The sequence below is a fragment of the Dipodomys spectabilis genome, unplaced genomic scaffold (genome assembly GCF_019054845.1).
Source record: "Dipodomys spectabilis isolate Male_0828 unplaced genomic scaffold, ASM1905484v1 ptg000002l, whole genome shotgun sequence".
Classification (NCBI taxonomy): Eukaryota; Metazoa; Chordata; class Mammalia; order Rodentia; family Heteromyidae; genus Dipodomys; species Dipodomys spectabilis.
In genome coordinates, this window is record NW_024870679.1 from 40,352,775 (window position 1) to 40,372,922 (window position 20,148).

Here is a 20,148-nt window from a genome sequence, read left to right on the forward strand (position 1 = left end):
CAAGCGCTTTACCACTGAGCCACCTTCCCAGCCCCTTGGATGACTTTTTTTATGTATGTATTCTCTTCCTGGGTAGTCATGTCACTCCTAGGATTTTACCTGCCTGATAACTTTCACTCCCTAACTAGTGCCTCCTAGTTCCCATAGAGTTGATTCAAGTCATGCAGACCTAGAATTGAGGCTCTTGTGTGTGAATTCAAGCTAACTTCAGTTTGTTAGTTTGCAAAGTAGGATTGGGTTTTTTATTTGTTTGTTTTGTTGTTCTTGTTTTTGTAGGTTGTAAGGCTTGAATTCAGGGCCTGAGTGCTGTCTCTGAGCTTTTTCACTTAAGACTAGCACTCTAGCATTTTGAGCCACAGCTCAACTTCCAGATTTCTGGTGGTTATTTGGAGATAAGAGTCTCGTGAACTTTCTTACCCAAGCTGGCTTTGAACCAGGATCGTCACATCTCAGCCTCCTGAGTAGCTAGGGTTACAGACATGAGCCACTGTTGCCTTGCCTTGTTCTTTGATGACAGTGACTTGCAGACAGATGCTCAGCTCCCCAAAATAAGTAGAGAACAATTGATAAGTAAGTTCCTAATTAAATACTGTCATGATCACAATCTTTTTTTCTCCCAAATATACACATACCACATCATATCATCATCACCACAACCACAACTCTTGTTTTTACCCTTCTGTTTTATATTATATGTTTTAGTGGCAACTATATCTTTGATTGCCCAAGAAAGCAGTTAATACATTATTTACTTTTCTCTTCTTTACATTTCACATTCACTAAACCACCAGGTCCTGTGTGTGTATACTAGACAGGCTTGAAACTCACAGAGTGTCTGAGGGTGGCCTCAAACTCTCGATCCTCCCACATCAGTATCCTGAGTGCTGGAGAATAACCTGCATGTACCACCATGTCCAGAAAGGAGCATATTTCTAAATTTTGTTACTCTCACTACATTTGTACAGTTTGTCTTCTCACATCTCTTAAATTCAGACTATTGAATTAACCTTAGGAGTTTTTTGTTTTGTTTGGTGTTGGTATTTTTTTTTTCTTTGTGTGTGTGTGCCAGTCCTGGGGCTTGAACTCAGAGCCTGAGCACTGTCCCTGAGCTTCTTTTGCTCAAGGCTAGCACTTCTACCACTTGAGCCATAGCACCACTTCTGGCTTTTTGTGTTTATGTGGTACTGAGGAATCAAACCCAGGGCTTCATGCATGCTAGGCAAGCACTCTACCACTAAGCTACATTCCCAGCCCTGTTTTTTTTTTTTTTTAGTCAATCATGGGGCCTGAACTCTGGGGCTGGGCACTGTCCCTCAGCTCTTCAGCTCAAGGCGAGTGCTCTACCACTTAAGCCACAGCGCCAGTTCTGGCTTTTTCTGCTTATGTGATTCTGAGGACTGAAACCCAGGACCTCATGAGTGCAAGGCAAGCACTCTTATCACTGAGCCACCTTCCCAGCCCTGGGGCTTGAACTCAGGGCCTGGGGCTGTCCCTGAGTCTCTGTGCTCAAGGCTATCAATCTATCACTTGAGCCACAGCACTACTTCTGGCCTTTTCTGAGTAGTTTATTGGAGATAAGGGTCTCTTGGAGTTTCCTGCCTGGGCTGGCTTTGAACTGCAATCTTCAGATCTCAGCTTCCTGACTAGCTAGGATTACAGGTGTGAACTACCAGCACTTGGCTAGCCTTAGGAGCTGTTTTTTGCTTCATTGTTTGTTTTTTGTCATGGTGGGGCTTGAACTCTGGGCCTGGGTGCTGTCCCTCAGCTCTTTCAACTCAAGGCTAGTGCTCTGTCACTTGAACCACAGTGCCACTTCCAGTTTTCTGGTGGTTAATTGGAGATAAGAGTCTCACGGACTTTTTCTTTTTCTTTTTTTTGTCGGTCATGGGGCTTGGTCACTATCCCTCAGCTCTTCAGCTCAAGGCGAGCACTCTACCACTTCAGCCACAACACCACTTCCGGTTTTCTAGTGGTTTATTGGAGATAAGAGTCTCACGGACTTTCCTGCCTGGACTGGCTTTGAACTGTGATCCTCAGATCTCAGCCTCCTGAATATCTAGGATTACAGGTGTGAGCCATGGCGTCCGGCTTAGCCCTAGAAGTTTAAAAAAATACATATTTCCTTATAGAACCTAAGTCTGGACATCAGATATTTTTTCTTTTTTCTCTTTTTTTCTTTTTTTAGGTCTATAGGACTAGAAATTAGTACCTACCACTTTCATTCATTGGCTAGTGTTCTTTCAAACTGAGCCACACCTCTAACCCCTACAGTCGGTTCTTTTTTTTTTTTTCAGATTTTTTTTTTTGGGGGGTCCGGTCGTGGGCTTGAACTCTGGGCCTGGGCGCTGTCCCTCAGCTCTTCAGCTCACGGCTAGCACTCTACCACTTGAGCCACAGCGCCACTTCCGGCTTTTTTCTTATGTGGTACTGAGGGATCGAACCCAGGGCCTCGAGCATGCAAGACAAGTGCTCTACCACTAAGCCACCTTCACAGCCCTTTTTTCAGATATTTTTAAAATCATCATTTATTTATTTACTTTCAGATGAGGTTTCACTATATAGCCCAACTAACTCTCCTTCTGACCTTCCTGGGGCCTCAGCTTCCCTGCCAAAATATATGCTGGCTTTGAACTTTGACTCTCCTAGAGGTAGTAGCTCCTAGATAGGGGCTCTTACAGCCTCCACTTTCTGAGTACTGGGATTATACATTCTACACCATGCCTTTTCAGATTTTTCCCTTCCTCCCTTCCTTCCTTTCTCCCTCCTTCCCTCCCTCCTTCTCTCCCACCCTCCCTTCCATCTGTCTTGCTACTGGGATTTTGAACTCAGGCCCAGTGCTTGCTAGGCAGTTATTGTACCACTTGAGTTATATCTTCAGTCCAGCTGTTTAGCTGGTTAACTGGAGCCACTTTGACACATGTATTTCATTTCACCAAAACAGTTGTTAAAGATCTGCTAGGTATGAGGCTTTTAATAGTCTGCTTAGTCAACCCATATCCAAATCTCCATTGCCCTTTGTTAGTATATGAATGGTTTTATGCCTTTTTATTTTCCTCAATCATTGTTTTTATTAATTGGCTGTATAGGCTAAAGTGCATACTAAAGGCAAAAAATAAAATGCAGGGGCTGGGAAGGTAGCTCAGTGGTAGAGCGCTTAACTTGCATGCCTGAGGCCCTGGGTTCGATTCCTCAGCACCACATAAGCAAAAAGAAAAAAGCCGGAAGTGGCGCTGTGACAAGTGGTAGAGTGCTAGCCTTGAGCTGAAGAGCTGAGGGACAGCGCCCAGGCCCAGAGTTCAGGCCCCACGACCGGATCCAAAAAATTAAAAAATTAAAAAAAAATAAAATGCATACATAGGGAAGGGTTTGTTTGTGCCCAACATTACAAGGGACCTAAGTTGCCTAAATGTCTGTTCTAGCAAACCCTGGGAAAGGGATGCACTGGCCTGCTACTGGCTTTTGGTTGGGGGCTACAGAAGCGTATGCCTTATTTTTAAAGTATCTTTGTGTTAGCCGGGTGCTCACACCTATAATCCTAACTACTCAGGAGGCTGAGATCTGAGGATCATGGTTCAAAGCCAGCCCGGGCAGGAAACTCCGTGAGACTCTTATCTCCAATAAACCTCTAGAAAACCGGAAGTGGCATTGTGGCTCAAGTGGTAGAGCACTTACCTTTAGCTGAAGAGTGCAGGGAAAACGTCCAAGCTCAGAGTACAAGCCCCACAACCAACCAAAAAAAAAAAAAAAAATCTTTGTGTATATCAACTTGTAACTTACTAGTTGGATTACAATTGTTGTAGGCTTCAAGATGAAGCTCATTGGAGATATGGTTAGCATACATGTTGTTACTAGCTACTCAGGCAGCTGAGATCTGAGAATTGAGGTTCACAGCCTGCCTAAGCAGAAAAGTCCATGAGACTCTTATCTACAATTAAGCAGCAAAATACCAGAAGTACAGGCGTGGTTCAAGTGATAGATCACCATCTTGAGAAGAAAAATCCAAGAGAAAGCTCAGGGCCCTATGTTAAAGCCCCAGTACTAGCACAAAAAGAAATTTGTTTTCCTGATGACCTAAGCAACACTATATATAACTGTGGCTCTCTAATGTGCTTCCTAGGTTCTAAATCGTTGATTGATAGACCTTTTTCTTCTGCTTTTTCCTTTGCAAGGAAATAAACTGGTACCTTATAGGCAATTTCTAGCCAGGATTTGTCTTCTGTACTACTTCCCAAAAGTTTATTCTATAAAATCAGTTTAAGAATCAAATCATCTCTTGACAGTCATTTCCTAAGAACCAGCATTTGCTTGACTTCTCTCTAAATCAGTTCCAAAGGATTTAGGTGTTAACATGGCATTGCCAGGCTAAAAGAACATCTGCTTTGGGTCCTAGTGAGAGTTGAACTAGGTCCTACCACATGGGCAAGTCACTTCATCTTAGTCACCCTCTTTGAAGTCAATTCTCTTTCCTAAAAAGTTTGCCCATTTATTGATGAAAGTTAGGTGAGATGCGTGTGCACAGCCCCAGCCCCACATCTGGATTATTAAACACTGAATTAGTTGCATATCGCTGCAATTCTCTCGTCTCAAGTTTTGCTTTTACTTTTGTTTTTCCCTTGCATTTGGCTATTGAGAATCTGTTTCAGAGCCCTGGAAAGCATGCTCTAGCAAAGAATATCTGCTTTCTCTAGTGTCTTAGAAACATTCAAGCTTCTTTTCAGTGCCTCCCTTCATTTATATTAGGTTCACACCCTGGCTCTTTTTTTCTTTTTTTTTTTTTTTTTTTGCCCTTTATCTTTTTCCTTTTCCTACTTGAATGCAGTCTAGGGATCAGAAACTAATGACTCTCTGCCTTCCCTACACAACTCCCAACTTTCCTGTTGACTTTCTGAAGTAACTGTTCTTATGTGTTCTAACTCAGAGCTAGACCCAGCACACATACTGCCACCTGCTGGAATGTGAATTGTGTCCCTTCAGATTGCATGAGCACTTTTGCATTCAAACTGAGTGTTAGTTAGAAAGCCTCTTTTCAGTCCTCAATTGCCAGAGTCCATGCATGCCCTAGTGCACCAGGATTCTCTAGCATTTTGTTCTTCTCCTGAGCCAGCATGTTTGAGAACAAAGTTGAAAAAGTGCCAAACTAGGAAACATGGCATTCTTGTTGTCTTAGCCTTTCTCAACTTGCTTTTCTTCTCTGAATTACAGGCTTCCATCTGTGAAATCTGGGAATAATAATCAGTGAATTTTAGCTGGTACAGTGGTACATATCTATAATCTCAGGTACTTGGGAGTGTGAGACAGGAGAATTACCAGTTTTAGGGTCACCCTGGGCTATCTAGTGAGAATCCATCTCAGCAAAAATAATGAATTTTGGTTTTGACAGATGATCTTTTTAAATTAGTATTCATTAGTTGTGCAAAGGGGTTTCATTGTGATATTTCCATACATGTATACAATGTATCCTAATCAACCTCACTCCCTCCATCACTCTTCCGATCTCATTTCCCCTCTTACTAACCATATTCATCCTCATTCACATACTCCCTCTGTGCCCTGCAATCCCCATCCAAGCCTGTTACTTTCCCCAACAAATTATTGAGAAACTGTGATGTGTTTCTTAGATGTAAGGCAGCATTATTCTCCCTATTTCTTACTCAGGCTAGGCTAGGCTTGGAGGGAATCAGTACCTGGCTATCCATGTGCTTATTTACTTTCCTAGGACCCTGTCCTATGTAAAAGGGCAGAGCCTAGTGAAGCTCCCAAGCCCAAAATACCCCCTGATGGGGGATATATCCCATAGCCTTGCCGTAGAGAGATGCACTGTGCCATGTTTCCCTGCTCTCAGCTCCTGGCCATAGTTACTTTGTTCCCACTCGATCTCTGTCCCATGGGAGATGCCAAGAAAGGATTTTGCTTTAAACCTAAAATTTAGGTTCATCTGCTGTAGCTATTTAGCCACACTGTAAGAGCATCCTGGGAGTTCTCTGAAATAAGAGAAAATTACTTCTTGTGGGCTGAGGGTGTAGCTTCATGGTAGAGTGCTTGCTGAGCATGCTCAGAGCCCTGGGCTCAATCCCTGGCACCAGGAAAAACACACAAAACCTACCATAGCTATCTCCCACTGAGTGTCTGTAAAGTATCAGCCACTACAGTTAGGACCCACTGAATTCCCACAATACCCTCTGAAGTATGTTCTTGTAAAAATTTCCCTTTTACTGAAAAGTGAGCTTCAAAAAATGTTAAATCCCATGCAGCAGTTGGAAGCAGCTTGCCCCAGATCAGAGAGGCAGATCTGGGGCAAGCAACTTCACCCTCTGCAGACCATAAATACTATGTCATTAAATCACAGCCATGTGACATAGGTGCTATTTTTATCTGGTTTTTATTTGAGGAGGCTGGGACTCAGTGGGGTGGGGTGGTTGGCCAAGGTTACAGTCATAAGAACAAGCAGATGGAGGTCTGTCTAACAGCTGTTCTTTCTACCCTGTCACTGCTGCCTTCTGACAGCCAGCTCCCAGTTGGAAGCCTATAGGAAGAGCAGTAGCATTGTGCTTTGTTCTTTCCTTTTCTCCTCCCTCTATTCTTCCTCATTCAGAAACCTTACTGAGGCAATACAGATATTTGAAATTCAAGGAAAGTGCTTAAAAACTGCCTTGACAGTGTCACAGGAACCTGCCTCCTATGTTTCTGTAGGCTGTACTGTTACTCTGGCAGCATGGTATTTGGGGATCTAGTTTTTAGAAAGTTCTTAAATTTGTTCTTTTTGTTTTGTTTTTGTGTTTGAGACAGGGTGTCACTATGTGGCACTGACTGACTTGGAGCTCACCATGTAGTCCTCAATGGCCTCAAGCTTGGGATTTTCTGTCTCTGCCTCCCTAGTGCTGAGATTATACATGTGTGTCACCACTCCTGGCCTAAGCTTTGTTCTTTTTTTTGGGGTGGGGGGTGCTTGAACTCAGGGCCTGAGTGCTATCCCTGAGCTCTTCAGCTCAAGGTGGGCACTCTACCATTTGAGCCATAGTGCCACTGCCAGTTTTCTGGTGGTTAATTGGAGATAAGAGTCTCACAGCCTTTCCTGTCCGGGCTGGCATGGAACCATGATCCTCCTGAGTAGCTAGGTATATACGAGTCACCAGCGCCTGGCTCCAAGCTTTTTTCTTTATCAGTATACTTTTGTGATGTTGTGAATGTTAGAGATGATAAATATTCAAGAGTAGTTGATGGTATGACTGCCAGACTGGGAGTTATAAATCCTAAATCTTTTGCATACTTTTGTCCCCAAGAATTGGTGATTGGACCCATAGCCTCAAGCTTGCTAGGCAAGTGCTCTACCCATTGAGCCATGCTCCAGTGGAAATCTGCTTTCATCTTGTGGTGTGTGTGTGTGTGTGTGTGTGTGTGTGTGTGTGTGTGTGTGTGTGTGTGTGTGTGTGTGTGTGTGTGTGTGTGTGTGTGTGTGTGTGTGTGTGTGTGTGTGTGTGTGTGTGTGTGTGTAGCCTCAAGCTTGCTAGGCAAGTGCTCTACCCATTGAGCCATGCTCCAGTGGAAATCTGCTTTCATCTTGTGGTGTGTGTGTGTGTGTGTGTGTGTGTGTGTGTGTGTGTGTGTGTGTGTGTGTGTGTGTGTGTGTGTGTGTGTGTGTGTGTGTGTGTGTGTGTGTGTTCTGATGCTCAAACTTGGGGCCTCTCAATCTTACTATTTTGCTCAAGGCTGGGGCTCTATCACTTCCAGCTGTTTTTTGCTGGTTAACTGGAGATAAGATTCACAGATTTTCTTGCCCTGGATGGCATCGAACTGTAATCCTCAGATCACAGCCTCTTGAATAGCTAGGATAAGAGGTATGACCCACCAGCATCCAACTGTTCTGTGTCCCTGCATATGTGAGTCACTGTCTTTAGATAGAGACTGGATAACCTGTAGGGACCTTTTCTGAAAGTTTTTTTTTTTTTTTGGTCCGGTCGTGGGGCTTGAACTCTGGGCCTGGGTGCTGTCCCTCAGCTCTTCAGCTCGAGGCGAACGCTCTACCACTTGAGCTACAGCGCCACTTCCAGTTTTCTGGTGGTTTATTGGAGATAGGAGTCTCACGGTCTCTCCTGCCCGGGCTGGCTTTGAACCACGATCCTCAGATCTCAGCCTCCTGAGTAGCTAGGATTACAGGCGTGAGCCACTAGCGCCCGGCCTTCCTGCTGTATTTTTTAAAGCAGGTACTTACCCACACTGTTGAATTTTTTAACTTTCTTTTCAGGAAAAGAAGAAAAAGAAGCATCGAGACAGGAAGTCATCTGACTCTGATAGCTCAGACTCGGACAGTGACACTGGCAAGAGGGCAAGGCATGCCTCAAAAGACAGCAAGGCATCAAGGAAGAAGAAGAAGAAGAAGAAGCACAAGAAGAAGCACAAGGAGTGAGCAGAGAACAAGTGGGGGTGAGGGGCAATGAGGGCCAGGAGCTCTGTGCTTGATGCTCTGGTTCCTGGAAAGACTCAGTAGTGAGAAGGTGGCCTCCCACCCCATTGACTTTTCTCCCAGAAATGGCTTCTTCATGCAGCAGGCAGATTTGGGAGCTAGAGGCCAAAAGCAGCTGCCTGAATTGAGTTTTCTATTGTTCCTGATTCCTTTGCAAGTGACCCCTGCAACCCACCCACTCATTCACCTAGCTTCTTTCATACAGCTGCCACTGCCAGAGCTGGCTTCCTTTGCAGTCCAGTCTTGAGCCACAGGAAGTGCTATAGAGGTGAACCTGGCTGTTGCTGGGGATGTGATGGACCCCTTCCTGTTGGTCTGTATTGGCCAGTTCGTAGGTAGTCTCTGCTGCCCCATCCAGGGTGGGAGCAGGAGGCAGGAGGCCGGCAGCAGGTGGGAGAACATGGGAAGGAGTGGCATTCACTCTTTCCATTCCCTCAACATGGTTCCCCTGAGCTAGAAGTGACAACCAGAAAACAGTCATTTGCAGTGTGACTTATCTTGTGTATGACATTCCAGCAGACCACTAAACCAGACATCAGAAGTCAAGATCATTGCTCTATTTTCTATTTATTACTATTTGAATCTAATTGTACTTCAGGCCTCTGCTTAAATTCCTGGCACTAAATGGAAGTGTTTGGTTTTAAATTTGCCAAAAGCCCTTATTCTTATTATCCTTGTCCCTGAGTAACTTAACAGACTTAAAAGTCATTGAATGTGCACTAGCTGACAGAATAGCATTTGGTATGTTACCTAAGTCCTTGGAGAAGGTCCCAGCTGAAGTACAGAGGAGAGGAGCTAGCAGGTCACTGCCTTCTTGGGAGCTCACTTTTAAGCCCTTCCATCAGCACTGATCAGATGACCTTTTACCCCAGAGTCTTCTTTACCAATCAGATGACCTTTTCCCCAGAGTCCTTTAGAGAACAAGGAAGAGTTTGGAACCTCGGGTACTAGCCTGAGGCATAGGTGGGAGCTGAGCATTGGTTCTTAGGCAGTAATGATCTCCCACCAGAGTGGTACAAGCCTGGATCCTGTGTCCCTAGAGAGCTAGACCCAAGGTCATTAGAACAAGAGCAGCTTGGGGAAGCTGCAGCACTGAGGGAACTAGCTCATTTAAGATGACATCTAGGTGGAGCTATTCCATTATTGAATGTGTAAGACAGTCTGACTTGCTGGCCCTGAGACATTAGTCCATTTCAGCTTCTCATCCAGGGCTTCTTCCAGAGAGCCTTCAGGCAGCCACACAGGGGAAATGATTCTCAGAGCCATGTCACGAACAGCAAATGGTGCTGGGGTGGCCTTTGTTCTGCTTTATTGACCTCAGAGTACCCTTTGGTACTTTGGATATCATTTAGAAAACAAAAAAAACACATACACAGTGGGAGGAGGAACTCGATCTAAACTGGTGCCACTTGACCCCAAGGAATTCCCCAACCAAAGTAGATTTATATAAAATGCCAGAGGAAAAATATGAGGCAATGTGGTGCTGAGCCAGTTGGCAAAGGGGCAGTCCATGATGGTGTGGCAGGTCATGCCTCCTTCTCGTAGGTTCGAACGCTCACTGCACTGCCATGGGTGAGTGTCTGGAAGGAAAGACAGAATCAGATGGGGTGGAGCAAGGAGGGCCTCGCATCCCCTCTCCCCTTATCCAGTGATCATCACCTGAGGTCTTGCTGTGTGCAGGGCACCTGACATGTGTTTGTTCTGATGTAAGTCTTTTAAAAATATGCATCATAATCCTGTTTTAGAGGTGTGGAAAATGAACCTAGAAAGAGGCATTCCTCTTCTTCTACCATTCAGCTTCCTTCAAGCTTAGCATGGAAGATAGTGCCTGGCACATAGTACACAGAGATGAAGGAAGTGTCCAAAGAGGGTTGGAGACATGGCTCAATGGTAGAGAACCCTCCTAGCAGGTTCAGCCTCACAAAAGAGTCAGAGACACTTGAGAAGCAACTGTGCTAAGTAAGGTGCCAACTCTCCCTTCCCCCAAACTCGGGGCAGTATCAGGACCCAGGCCCTGAGCCTCATTTCAGTCTGGCATATAGAGTCAAGTGCATGATCTCACTGTAGAGTGACCAACGAGTATTTGGTCTTGTATTTTATATCCCCACAAAGCTGGACCCCTCACTCCCAACCCTTTGAGGACCCCAGCTTCATATGAGTGCCAGAAGGCAATCAGCACATTCTGCTGACCCAAGGATGTCAGCAGTGCAGAGGCCCACCAAGTGGTTGCTCCTGGGTCCAAGTACAGTCCCCAGATTTGTGATCCCCGACATCAACCACACACTGAGAGGTGGGCCTGGGATAGAGGGGCTCCTGCCAGTCAGTGCCTTCCTGGATCACCAGCCTGCCCTGCACGTGATCATGCAGGGATGCTGGGATGGGAAGAGGGAGCTGCTTCTAGAGAGCCCTGCTTTCTGCCTGGAGGGGGGTGAGGCAGCAACAGGAGGGAGAAATTAAGGCTGTGGGTCACCTCTGTTCCTCCCACCTCCCTGATGCTGTCTGCTATGAACACACGATCTCTTCCAGAGTTCTCTGCAGCTTGCAAAGGTTGCTTTGGTGATTGATTGCTCATTTTACACTCTCACAAAAAGTGAAGCTTTAATCTTAGCCCATTGTGACGCCAAAGTCATGACCCTGCCTCTCCTATCCCATCTGTGGTGCCTTTCAGGGAGGCTTTGACTTTGTAGAACAGGCTTTGTTGAGGGGGCAGTGTAGACTAAGCAGCAGAGGCTCCCAACTTGCCCGTCTTACCAGGATGAGTTTCCCGTTACTTAGTTCCCGCACAAGCGTTGTCTCTTGCCCATCCCACTTCTGCACATGGATAAGTTTGCCTCCATCCAGCCTCACAATGGACTGTGGAAAGAGGGTTGAGGCGTGAGCAGTGATCTTAAGCCAGGATTGAGGGGCAGGATGGGTTCAGGGCCACAGAAGACAACCTCTGACCCCAACTCTAGTGACAGTGCCAGGAGCAGAGCTCAGACAGCCCGCCTCCATCCTAGCCAAAGTCGGATGTTCAGGTTGCCCTCAGCCTCTGGTCCACAGTTGACTGACGAGGGGAGGGGCCTAAGATAGGGAATACATAGAGAATACATAGAAACATGGCAGAGGAAGAGTGCCCCGCCTAGAAGTACCATGATCCTCCAAAATGGAGGCATTTGTGCTGAGGTAAGGTGTAGCATATGTGAGACCCTGGCACCAATAAAAATAAATAAGGATCACTTGTTATGTGTAAGTGCCATGGCCCCAGTTCCCTCGTATAAAGAACCTGTCCCTGTCCCTGAGAAGGATACTGTGGAGGAGTCCTGGGAATTTCCAGCCTTGTGTCTGTCATTGCTCAAATGTCTAAATTCCTTTTTTTTTTTTTGGTCGGTTGTGGGACTTGAACTCTGGGCCTGGGTGCTATCCCTCAGCTCTTCAGCTTAAGACAAGTGCTCTACCACTTGAGCCATAGCACCACTTCCAAATGTCTAAATTCCTTAGAAGATTCTTCTAAAGGACTTCCACTTCTGGTCATGTACTCCCTTCAGCGGGCAAGGTCTCAGAACTGTCCTTGGAGTGTTCCTTAGCCCTGGCTCAAAAGCTCTCTTAGACCTCTGGGTGCTGCCAGCATGCATCAGCTGGTTCCCATTGGCAGCTCTCCCAGGTCTCCTCTAGGAATTTAGGGGGGATATGCCAGTCTCAAGAGCCTTGACTTAACAGGGTTCACTAGGAGACTGTGAAGGTTATAAATATGTTGGGGTCACTCATTTCTTGCTGTCCTATCTGTATACCACGTTACTCCTGGTTCTCATTCCCCTATGTTTTTGCCACTCAGATTAGATTGGCCAATAGAAGGCCATAGTTTTTCATTGGGGTTCTTGCCCTCTGTGGTTGGCAGCCACCTTCATCCTAGGGAAGCTACCATCTTTGGGCACTATCTCAGCTCTACTGCCAACCTGCTGTGTGATCCCAGGCTGGGCTATAGCTCTTCTTCCTTTGTAAGCAGACCAGCCCCTGCCCTGTTCCTGGAGGCAACTGAGAGGAAGAGGAAACAGTGAGGAGCTGAATTTCAGGGTCATGGGGTAGAGGATGCTGCTGTAGGGCTGCCCTGTCAAAGCAAGGCTCCTGGTTTTCTCTCCCCGCCAGTCCCAGTGCTGGATGCCTGAGGCAAGCTGCCAAGACAGGCGCCATGGGCTGACGGCTGAAACTGGAGGTATGTGCCTCCCAGCCACCCCTGGGAAACGGAGCAGATACCCAGGACCACATGAATACCCATTCTAGGGCATAGCTCTGCCTATCTTCACCACTGGCAAAACCTGGGAGCTTCAGCTTGCAGAAGAGGAAGCACCTGAGTAGGGCTCAGCCTCTTGTTGCCCGGTGCCATGTTTGTTGCCAGAGGCCTGGATGACCTCTCTCAGGAAAGGGCCCTGGCTTCTGGGCATCGTTCCTAAAGCACTTGAGGTCACAGCCATGACCACATAACTCCTCCATCTATGGAAGAGGGAAGCAAGCCAGGGCTGCATACCTTGCACAAGGTCACCCAGCTGGGGCCTCAGAGACATTGAGGTTAGAAGAACATCCTGGCTCCAGGTGCTGCCCACTCCACAGCAGCCAGCAGGGCTTCCCAAAAAGGGAGAGGAGGAGAACCACCAACTTGGGCCCTGGGGCACCCCAGCACTGAGCAGCTTTGTGACCTTGTTTTACTTAAACCCTCAGTGTTCAGCATCAAGGAAGCTAGCAGCCAGCCAGCCAGTCAGTCCCTTCAGGGTCTCAGCACCCTCTTCCTCCCCTTCCCCTCTCATTCCTCTCACTCACCTTGACCTTCCTGTCATCAGCTGTGGTCTCGTCAAACTCCACCTCCAGCTGAAAGCTGACCTCCAGGTTCTTGAAGGTGCTGTGAGTCTTTATGGTGATAATGTCTCCATTCTTCTCAATGATTGTGGTAGGTTTGGTCATACATGCCACCTGCCTAGTAGCAAAGCCCACACCTGAGGGTGGGGAAAGGGAAGGTTAGGAGTATAGGAGCTTGGGCAGGGAGGCACTGTACAAAAACTCGAAGAGTAACTGCTGTCAGGAAAAAAGTATTTATTGGGCTGGGAAGGTGGCTCAGTGGTAGAGCGCTTGCCTTGCATGCATGAGGCCCTGGGTTCGATTCCTCAGCACCACATAAGCAAAAAAAGCTGGAAGTGGCACTGTGGCTCAAGTGGTAGAGTGCTAGCCTTGAGCTGAAGAGCTGAGGGACAGTGCCCAGGCCCAGAGTTCAGGCCCCATGACCGGACTCACACACACACAAAGTATTTATTTTTGGCAGGAGTTTGAACTCAAGTTGAGCCTCATGCTTGCTAGGCAGGCTCTCTGCTACTTGAGCCACACTTTTTTGCTTTAGGCATTTTTCAGACACAGGCTTAAGTTTTTCTCCGGAGTCAGCCTCAGACTCTGATCCTCCTGCTTTTGCATCCCAATAGCTGGAATCATAGGAGTGAACTACCTCACCTAGCTTATTTGTTAAGATGGAATCTTACATTTTGCCTAGGCTGATCTGAACCTGAGCCTCCCTCCCCACAGTCTCTGCCTCCTGAGTAGCTGGGGTTACAGGTATGAGCATCCAGCTCCACTCTCAGAGCCTTTGTGTGGCTATTTTATTCAGTCTCCCTCAGTTCCGTGTGCCCAGTAGACAGATAGGAAACAGGCCTGCTACATCAAGTTAGTAAAGTTGCCGAGATGAGAATAAGGTATTGACTACTTTGGATGGTAAGACTCCAAAATATGCTACCTGGCTCAGACCTTCCTGTCCCCTTGAAGAGCTGATATTTTATTTCCATTTTGTAGATTTAAATACTGAGCTGGATATAAGCCCAGGTTACAAATAAGACTGAAGCCCTGGGCTCTTTAGGCTCCAGAGCCCTTTTAACTGCCCAGCCGCACCATGACCTGAGGCAGAGCACCAGGCACCTGGACAGTTCTACCTGTGGGCTGGAGCAAGGATAAGCAGTGTGCTTAGCTCCATTCCTAGGCTGAGGTGAGGCCAGTATGGTGAAGTGGAGTGTCAGCTCTCTGAAGGTGCCAATCACAGTGCTTGCTGGAAGGTGCACTATATACACTCCCCATAGTGTTGCACTTAGTGCTGAGACAAGCCCTGAGAGTAGGCTTTATGATTCAGTTTACAAATGATGCTCAATAAGCAAGGTGTCTGGTCCAAGATAGGAGTAATTAACCTAGATTTTCAGTGTCCACCTATTCCTACTGTCTTGCTCTGCACAGCCTGCATTCAGTCCAAGCACAAAGGTTCCCAGATGTGTCTGTGACCTCTGGTAAAGCTGGGCCTCTAGCAGAGGCTGAGAAACCTGGGTTTATGGCCAGAGGGGCTTCTACTGTCCCAAATGCTGATGCAGCCCACAGGCCTTTCGGCTGGGAACCTTGACTTGGCTTTGCCTCATGGTAGCAGAGTTGCGCCAGCCACATAGTCTAGCACAAAGCAGGGCTTCATCACTGAACTAGGAACTGTCTGCCTAGAGCCTACTTCGAGGTGGGAGTGTTTTAGGAAGAAAATACTTATGCTGTCCCAAGAGAAACTAAACAAACTGGCTGACAGAATTTAGACTTAAAAGAGGTGGGTTCCAATTAGGAATGAAGCCAAAGCTATTTACTGAGAGCTGCGTGGGCTTTTTGCTTTAGTGAGCCTTAACCTTTCCATTTGTGTGGTGAGGAAAGCTGGCTGGCTGGAATTTTGGCTTCCTAACCTAAGCTGCCCTGGGCTAGATGTGCTGTTCAGTAAGCACATAGGAGAGCATGTGCTTAGCATGCCCGATGCTGGCTTCAGACCCCCACAGTGCATAGATACACAAAAGCTGTGCAAACATAGTGGGGTTTCTGGAGATCTGTTCTCTAGTCCATATTAGAGCAGCATAAGGGAACAAGGCTGATATGGCTGCCACAACTCAGCTCAGGGACTCAGGTGTTTGACCCTGTGTTCTCTTTGAGAACAAAACCTTGACAGTCCAGTTTCCCTAGCAGTTGCCTAGGAATTCTTAAAAATGGTTGTCTTAGCTGGGTGCTGGTGGCTCACACCTGTAGTCCTAGCTACTCAGGAGGCTGAGATCTGAGGATCGCAGTTCAAAGCCAACCCGGGCAGGAAAGTCCGTGAGAGTCTCATCTCCAATTAACCACCAGAAAACTGGAAGTGGCACTGTGGCTCAAGTGGTAGAGCACTCACCTTGAGCTAAGAGCTGAGGGACAGTGCCCAGGCCCAGAGTTCAAAAACCACAACCAGAAAAAAAAAAAGGTATGGTTGTCTAATGGCTGGAGGCATGGCTCAAGTAGTAGAGTGCCAGTCGAGTCTCTGATTTCAAACCATGATACTGCCAATACAACAACAACAAAATTGCCCTAGCTGGGTGCCAATATTTCACTCTTGTAATCTTAGCTACTCAGGAGACTGGGATCTGGAGAACTTTGTTAGGAGGCCAACCTGGATCTCGGAGACACTACATATCCAAAATAACCAACACAAAAGTTGGGCTGGAGGTGTGGCTCAAGTGACAGCACTAGCTGAGCAAGTACAAGTTCCTGAGTTCAAATCCCAGTATAAGCCTGGCACTGATGGCTCATGCCTATAATCCTAGCTACTCCAGAGACCGAGATCTGAGGACTGAGGTTTGAAACCTACCTGGAGAGAAAAGTTCATGAGACCCTCCAAATAACCAGCAGAAAGTGGAAGTGGAACTATGTGGCTCAAATTGGTAGAGTGCCAGCCCCGTATAGAAAAGCTAAAGGGGCCGGGCGCTGGTGGCTCTCGCCTGTAATCCTAGCTACTCAGGAGGCTGAGATCTGAGGATCGCGGTTCAAAGCCAGCCCGGGCAGGAGAGATCGTGAGACTCCTATCTCCAATAAACCACCAGAAAACCGGAAGTGGCGCTGTAGCTCAAGTGGTAGAGCGCTCGCCCTGAGCTGAAGAGCTGAGGAACAGCACCCAGGCCCAGAGTTCAAGCCCCACGGCCGACAAAAAAAAAAAAAAGAAAAGCTAAAGGGTAGTGACTAGACCCTGAGTTCAAGCCCCAGTACTGGCACAAAACAAATCCTGGTAAAAGTTCAAACCCTAGTACCATCAAGAAGAAGAAGGAGAATGGAAGAATTGCTGCCTTACTGTTGCTCAGTGAAATCCTAGAAGGGATCATTTGTTTGAGGCCAGCCCAGGCAGTAACCAATAAAGAATAGGTATGGTGGTACATACCTTTCATCCCAGCTAGGCTAGAAGAATAAAGATTTCAGTCTCCTGGGTTAATAGAGCACCTTGCTCTGAGTCCAAACCCCCCAATACTGTCCCCCCCAAATGGCTGCCTCCCTAGAACCACTGGGCACCATGCCCCAAGATGAGATAGGTTCCACTGAGAGCTAGGGCCTCCACAGCTACACTAAGCCTTGTCCAGGATAGGACCAGAAGTGGAGGGGAGACCGATCCTTAGACACACTTTTCCTATCTTCTGTGATCCAGGCCTGTTTCCTTTGGAGGAAGTCCTGCGACCTAGCACAACAGTGACTACCAGTCCTGCCCAGTCTTCACTCTTCAGGGCTGGTGAACTAGGACAGTGCAGCCAGGAATGTTAGGGAAAGGATGCCATCATCCTATCCCAAACCAGGAGAGCAGCTCAGCCAGCCTCTGGGTAAGCAATTCATACCACCCCTCCCTCTCCTGGGGCCTACAGTGTAGCCAGAAGGGCTGTGGGCTGTAGCTCTAGATCCTGTTTTCATCTTAGTTCTGCTGTGGGATTTTTTTTTTGGGGGGGGGGGGGTTGGTCATGGGTCTTGAGCTCTAGGCCTGGGTGCTGTCCCTCAGTTCTTCAGTTTAAGGTGAGTCTCTACCACTTGAACCACAGCACCACTTCCAGTTTTCTGGTGGTTTATTGGAGATAAGAGTCTCACAGACTTTCCTGCCCTGGCTGGCTTTGAACTGCAATCCTCAGATCTCAGCCTCATGAATAGCTAGGATTACAGGGGTGAGCCACGGTCACCTGGCTTGGAATTTTTTTTTTTAATGACAACTTTCCATCCTTGGACCTTTCACTGTTCAATAGTCCAGGAATGAGAGCTCCAAGGTCCTTTACTTGTAAGATTCTTAGAAACTGTTCTCCATGCCAACACCAACCACACTGCTTTCTACCTCCTCCTAGGCTAGTGACCCTTTAACAGGTCTAGGCTTTACTCTGGGAACCTCTGCTGCACCGCAGACGTCCAGTGGTTGTTCTGCACTGAACAGGCCAGCAGGGAAAGCCTGGGTGGTGATGGGCCTCTAGCCACACCCTATCACTAGACTCCAGTAAGTCTTGGTTACTTACGGGAGGGGGGAGGGAACGGGCGGGGAGGCAAGGTCAGCGTGGTGAGAAGGAGGGCACCTTCCCTAACCCTGGTCTCTTCACCCACAATCTATTCACCTATTCTTACTGAACCTCCTGTTTTGGGGGATACCACACTCCCTGTCTACTCCATTCCCTTTCCAGACTCAGCCGCGGGCCCCCACCCCCATCCCCACTCCAATTTCCTGGCCACCCGTGTCTCTGTTAATTTTCTTCCCCAGCCTCCTGCGCGCTCGCGCGCTCGATCCATCCACCTCCTCCCAGTCCAGATCCGGTACCCCCGCTTCCTAGAAAGCACGGGGGTACCCAGCACCAGCGCACAGCGGCCTCCTCCCCGCACATCCCTGCCTGGGTTGGGTGCCCTTCCCGCGTGCGGGCCGCGGGACGCAGGAGGCAGGCGCGCGGAGCCCGCCGGCGGGGGCGCGGGGCGCGCAGCCAGCCGCTCCCCGGCCCCGCGCCCTGAGCCCCGCGGCTGGCCGGCTCACCCAGAGACTTGAGGTACTCATCAAAATTCTTGCTGTCCGTTAGCTTCCAGGTGCCCACGAAGGCGTCCACCATGGTGAGCTGGGCTGCGCTGACAAGGCACTGGGGGCGAGTGGGATGGAGAGCAGGGAGTCCCGGGCCAGCGGCTCCCGGCCACAGCGGGTGGCTTTAAATAGCCCCGCCATCACGTGACGAGCCGCGGCCCACCCGCCCCACCCCCTCACCTCCCCCACCCCGGGCTCCCGAAATAGGAAGCCCGGGGCGGGCGCTGCCCCGAGGGGCTGGCCGGGGTGGGGGAGGCGCCCCGGCCCGCCGGTGCCCCCCGCGCCAGCGCGCGCGCGCACACACGGGCAGGACCGGCCTCCTCCACAAGGGAAGCTCGAGGCACGGCCCGGGCGCACGCCGGCCGCCGCTTCCTCCCTCGCGCCGTGCCTCCCCGAGACGGGGCTGGAGGAGAATGGAAACCCGTGCTGGGCACTGCTGGATGCTGGTGACACTGACACCGCTGTCCTCACGCGCGTGGACAGCCCGAGGCCGGGGGGGGGGGCTGCCAAGGTCACGCTTAGTAGGTGAGCCCGATCCCAGACACCAAGTCTTTGTTCGCTGGCTCCAAGGCCCCAGCCCGCTCCCGCCCGCCGCGGGCACCGGGCCCCGGGCCCCGCGGTGGCTGAGAGCCGCCCCCGTGTCCTCACCTGCTCTGGGACGAAGCGTGACCCTTCCCACGTGCCTGCCCCACACGTGCTTGCCCCTCCCCGCGGAATGTCTCCCGCTGGTGCCCCCTTTCCTCCTCCCCTTCCCTCCCCCCTCCCCTCCTCTCTCCCCTCTTCCCTCCCCTCCTCTCTTCCCTCCTCTCTCCCCTCTTCCCTCCCCTCCTCTCCCCCCCCCCCCCCCCCCGCCCCTGCGCAGGTATTCCGCCCTTCTCCGAGCCCTGGGCTCAGGTCTTTCCCCCTCTCCCTCGCCATCTGGAAATGCTGGACCTTCAGATGGTTCCTCCAGGCGCTGATAGCAAGTCTGCGGCCGGCACAGACTGCTCCCTTTCTTAAAGAGTCTACTGTGCAATTGTTTGACACTTTAAATAACATTAAGGCTCACCTTGCTTTGACTTTTGTACCTGGCCACACGAAGCTTTTAAAACAAAATCCATGAACTAGGTGTTGGGGTATTTTCCTTCCAACCTTATAGGCGTTCCTTTTATAGGAAGTTGCACAAAAGCCGATTCATTAATTCATCACTTTTACATCCTCCCCCACCCTCTTTCCCCTCTCCTCCCCTCCCTCTTCTCCCCTCTCCCCTCTCTTCTCTACTTTCCTTTGTATAGTTCAGGCTATCCTCAAACATGCCATCCAGGTCTGGGGGTGGGGCTCCAGTGGTAGAGTGCTTGCCTAGCAGACAAGATGCCCTGTAAACATTGTGCCCACCTTTAATCCTCAGCTCCACCCAGACATGCTGGCCCCTCTCTCTCTCTTCTCAGACCCACCTGATTTCCCATCTACCTCACTTCCTATCCCCAGACCCTGCTGCTACCTAAATAGCGGAGGCCTCCTGTGCTCTCTCTCCCGGGGACATATGGCACCCCTAATAAACCTTGTAATAATCTTTCTCCTGTGCCCACCTCTGCATAGTCCCCTGGCACGGGTGTAGCAGATCCTTTCATGGATCCTTTCATGCCCTAAGTTCAATTCAGCAAGGAGGGAGGGATGAGAAAAAGATCCTTCCGTCTGCATTTCCTGTGTGCTGGGATTATAGACCTGTACCACAACACCTAGCTTAATTCAGCGGTCATCAAAGCACTCAGCACTGGAGACTATAAGGTGGAAGGATGGAGGGAGAGATGATGGTTGGCCTGAGTAAGATCCTGACTCAAAGTAAATAAGT

At 48.9% G+C, this 20,148-nt stretch overlaps 2 protein-coding genes across 2 annotated transcripts in view; one reads left to right on the forward strand and one right to left on the reverse strand.

Annotated features, from left to right (window-relative positions):
* Zcchc17 (zinc finger CCHC-type containing 17) overlaps window positions 1-9,106 on the forward strand; it is a 35,693-nt gene extending 26,587 nt beyond the window's left edge. Inside the window, exon 8 of the mRNA XM_042677549.1 lies at window positions 8,243-9,106. Within this exon, the coding sequence (XP_042533483.1) occupies window positions 8,243-8,404 (162 nt within the window). The 3' untranslated portion in view covers window positions 8,405-9,106. The remainder of the gene's footprint in view (window positions 1-8,242) is intronic.
* A 642-nt stretch (window positions 9,107-9,748) lies between these two features.
* Fabp3 (fatty acid binding protein 3) lies at window positions 9,749-18,431 on the reverse strand. Its single transcript, XM_042677561.1, has 4 exons — window positions 18,276-18,431; window positions 13,256-13,428; window positions 11,213-11,314; window positions 9,749-10,041 (listed from the first exon to the last, which is right to left on the reverse strand). The coding sequence occupies exons 1-4, from the start codon at window positions 18,346-18,348 to the stop codon at window positions 9,988-9,990; spliced, it is 402 nt and encodes a 133-aa protein (XP_042533495.1). The 5' UTR covers window positions 18,349-18,431; the 3' UTR covers window positions 9,749-9,987.
* Window positions 18,432-20,148: the final 1,717 nt, after the last annotated feature.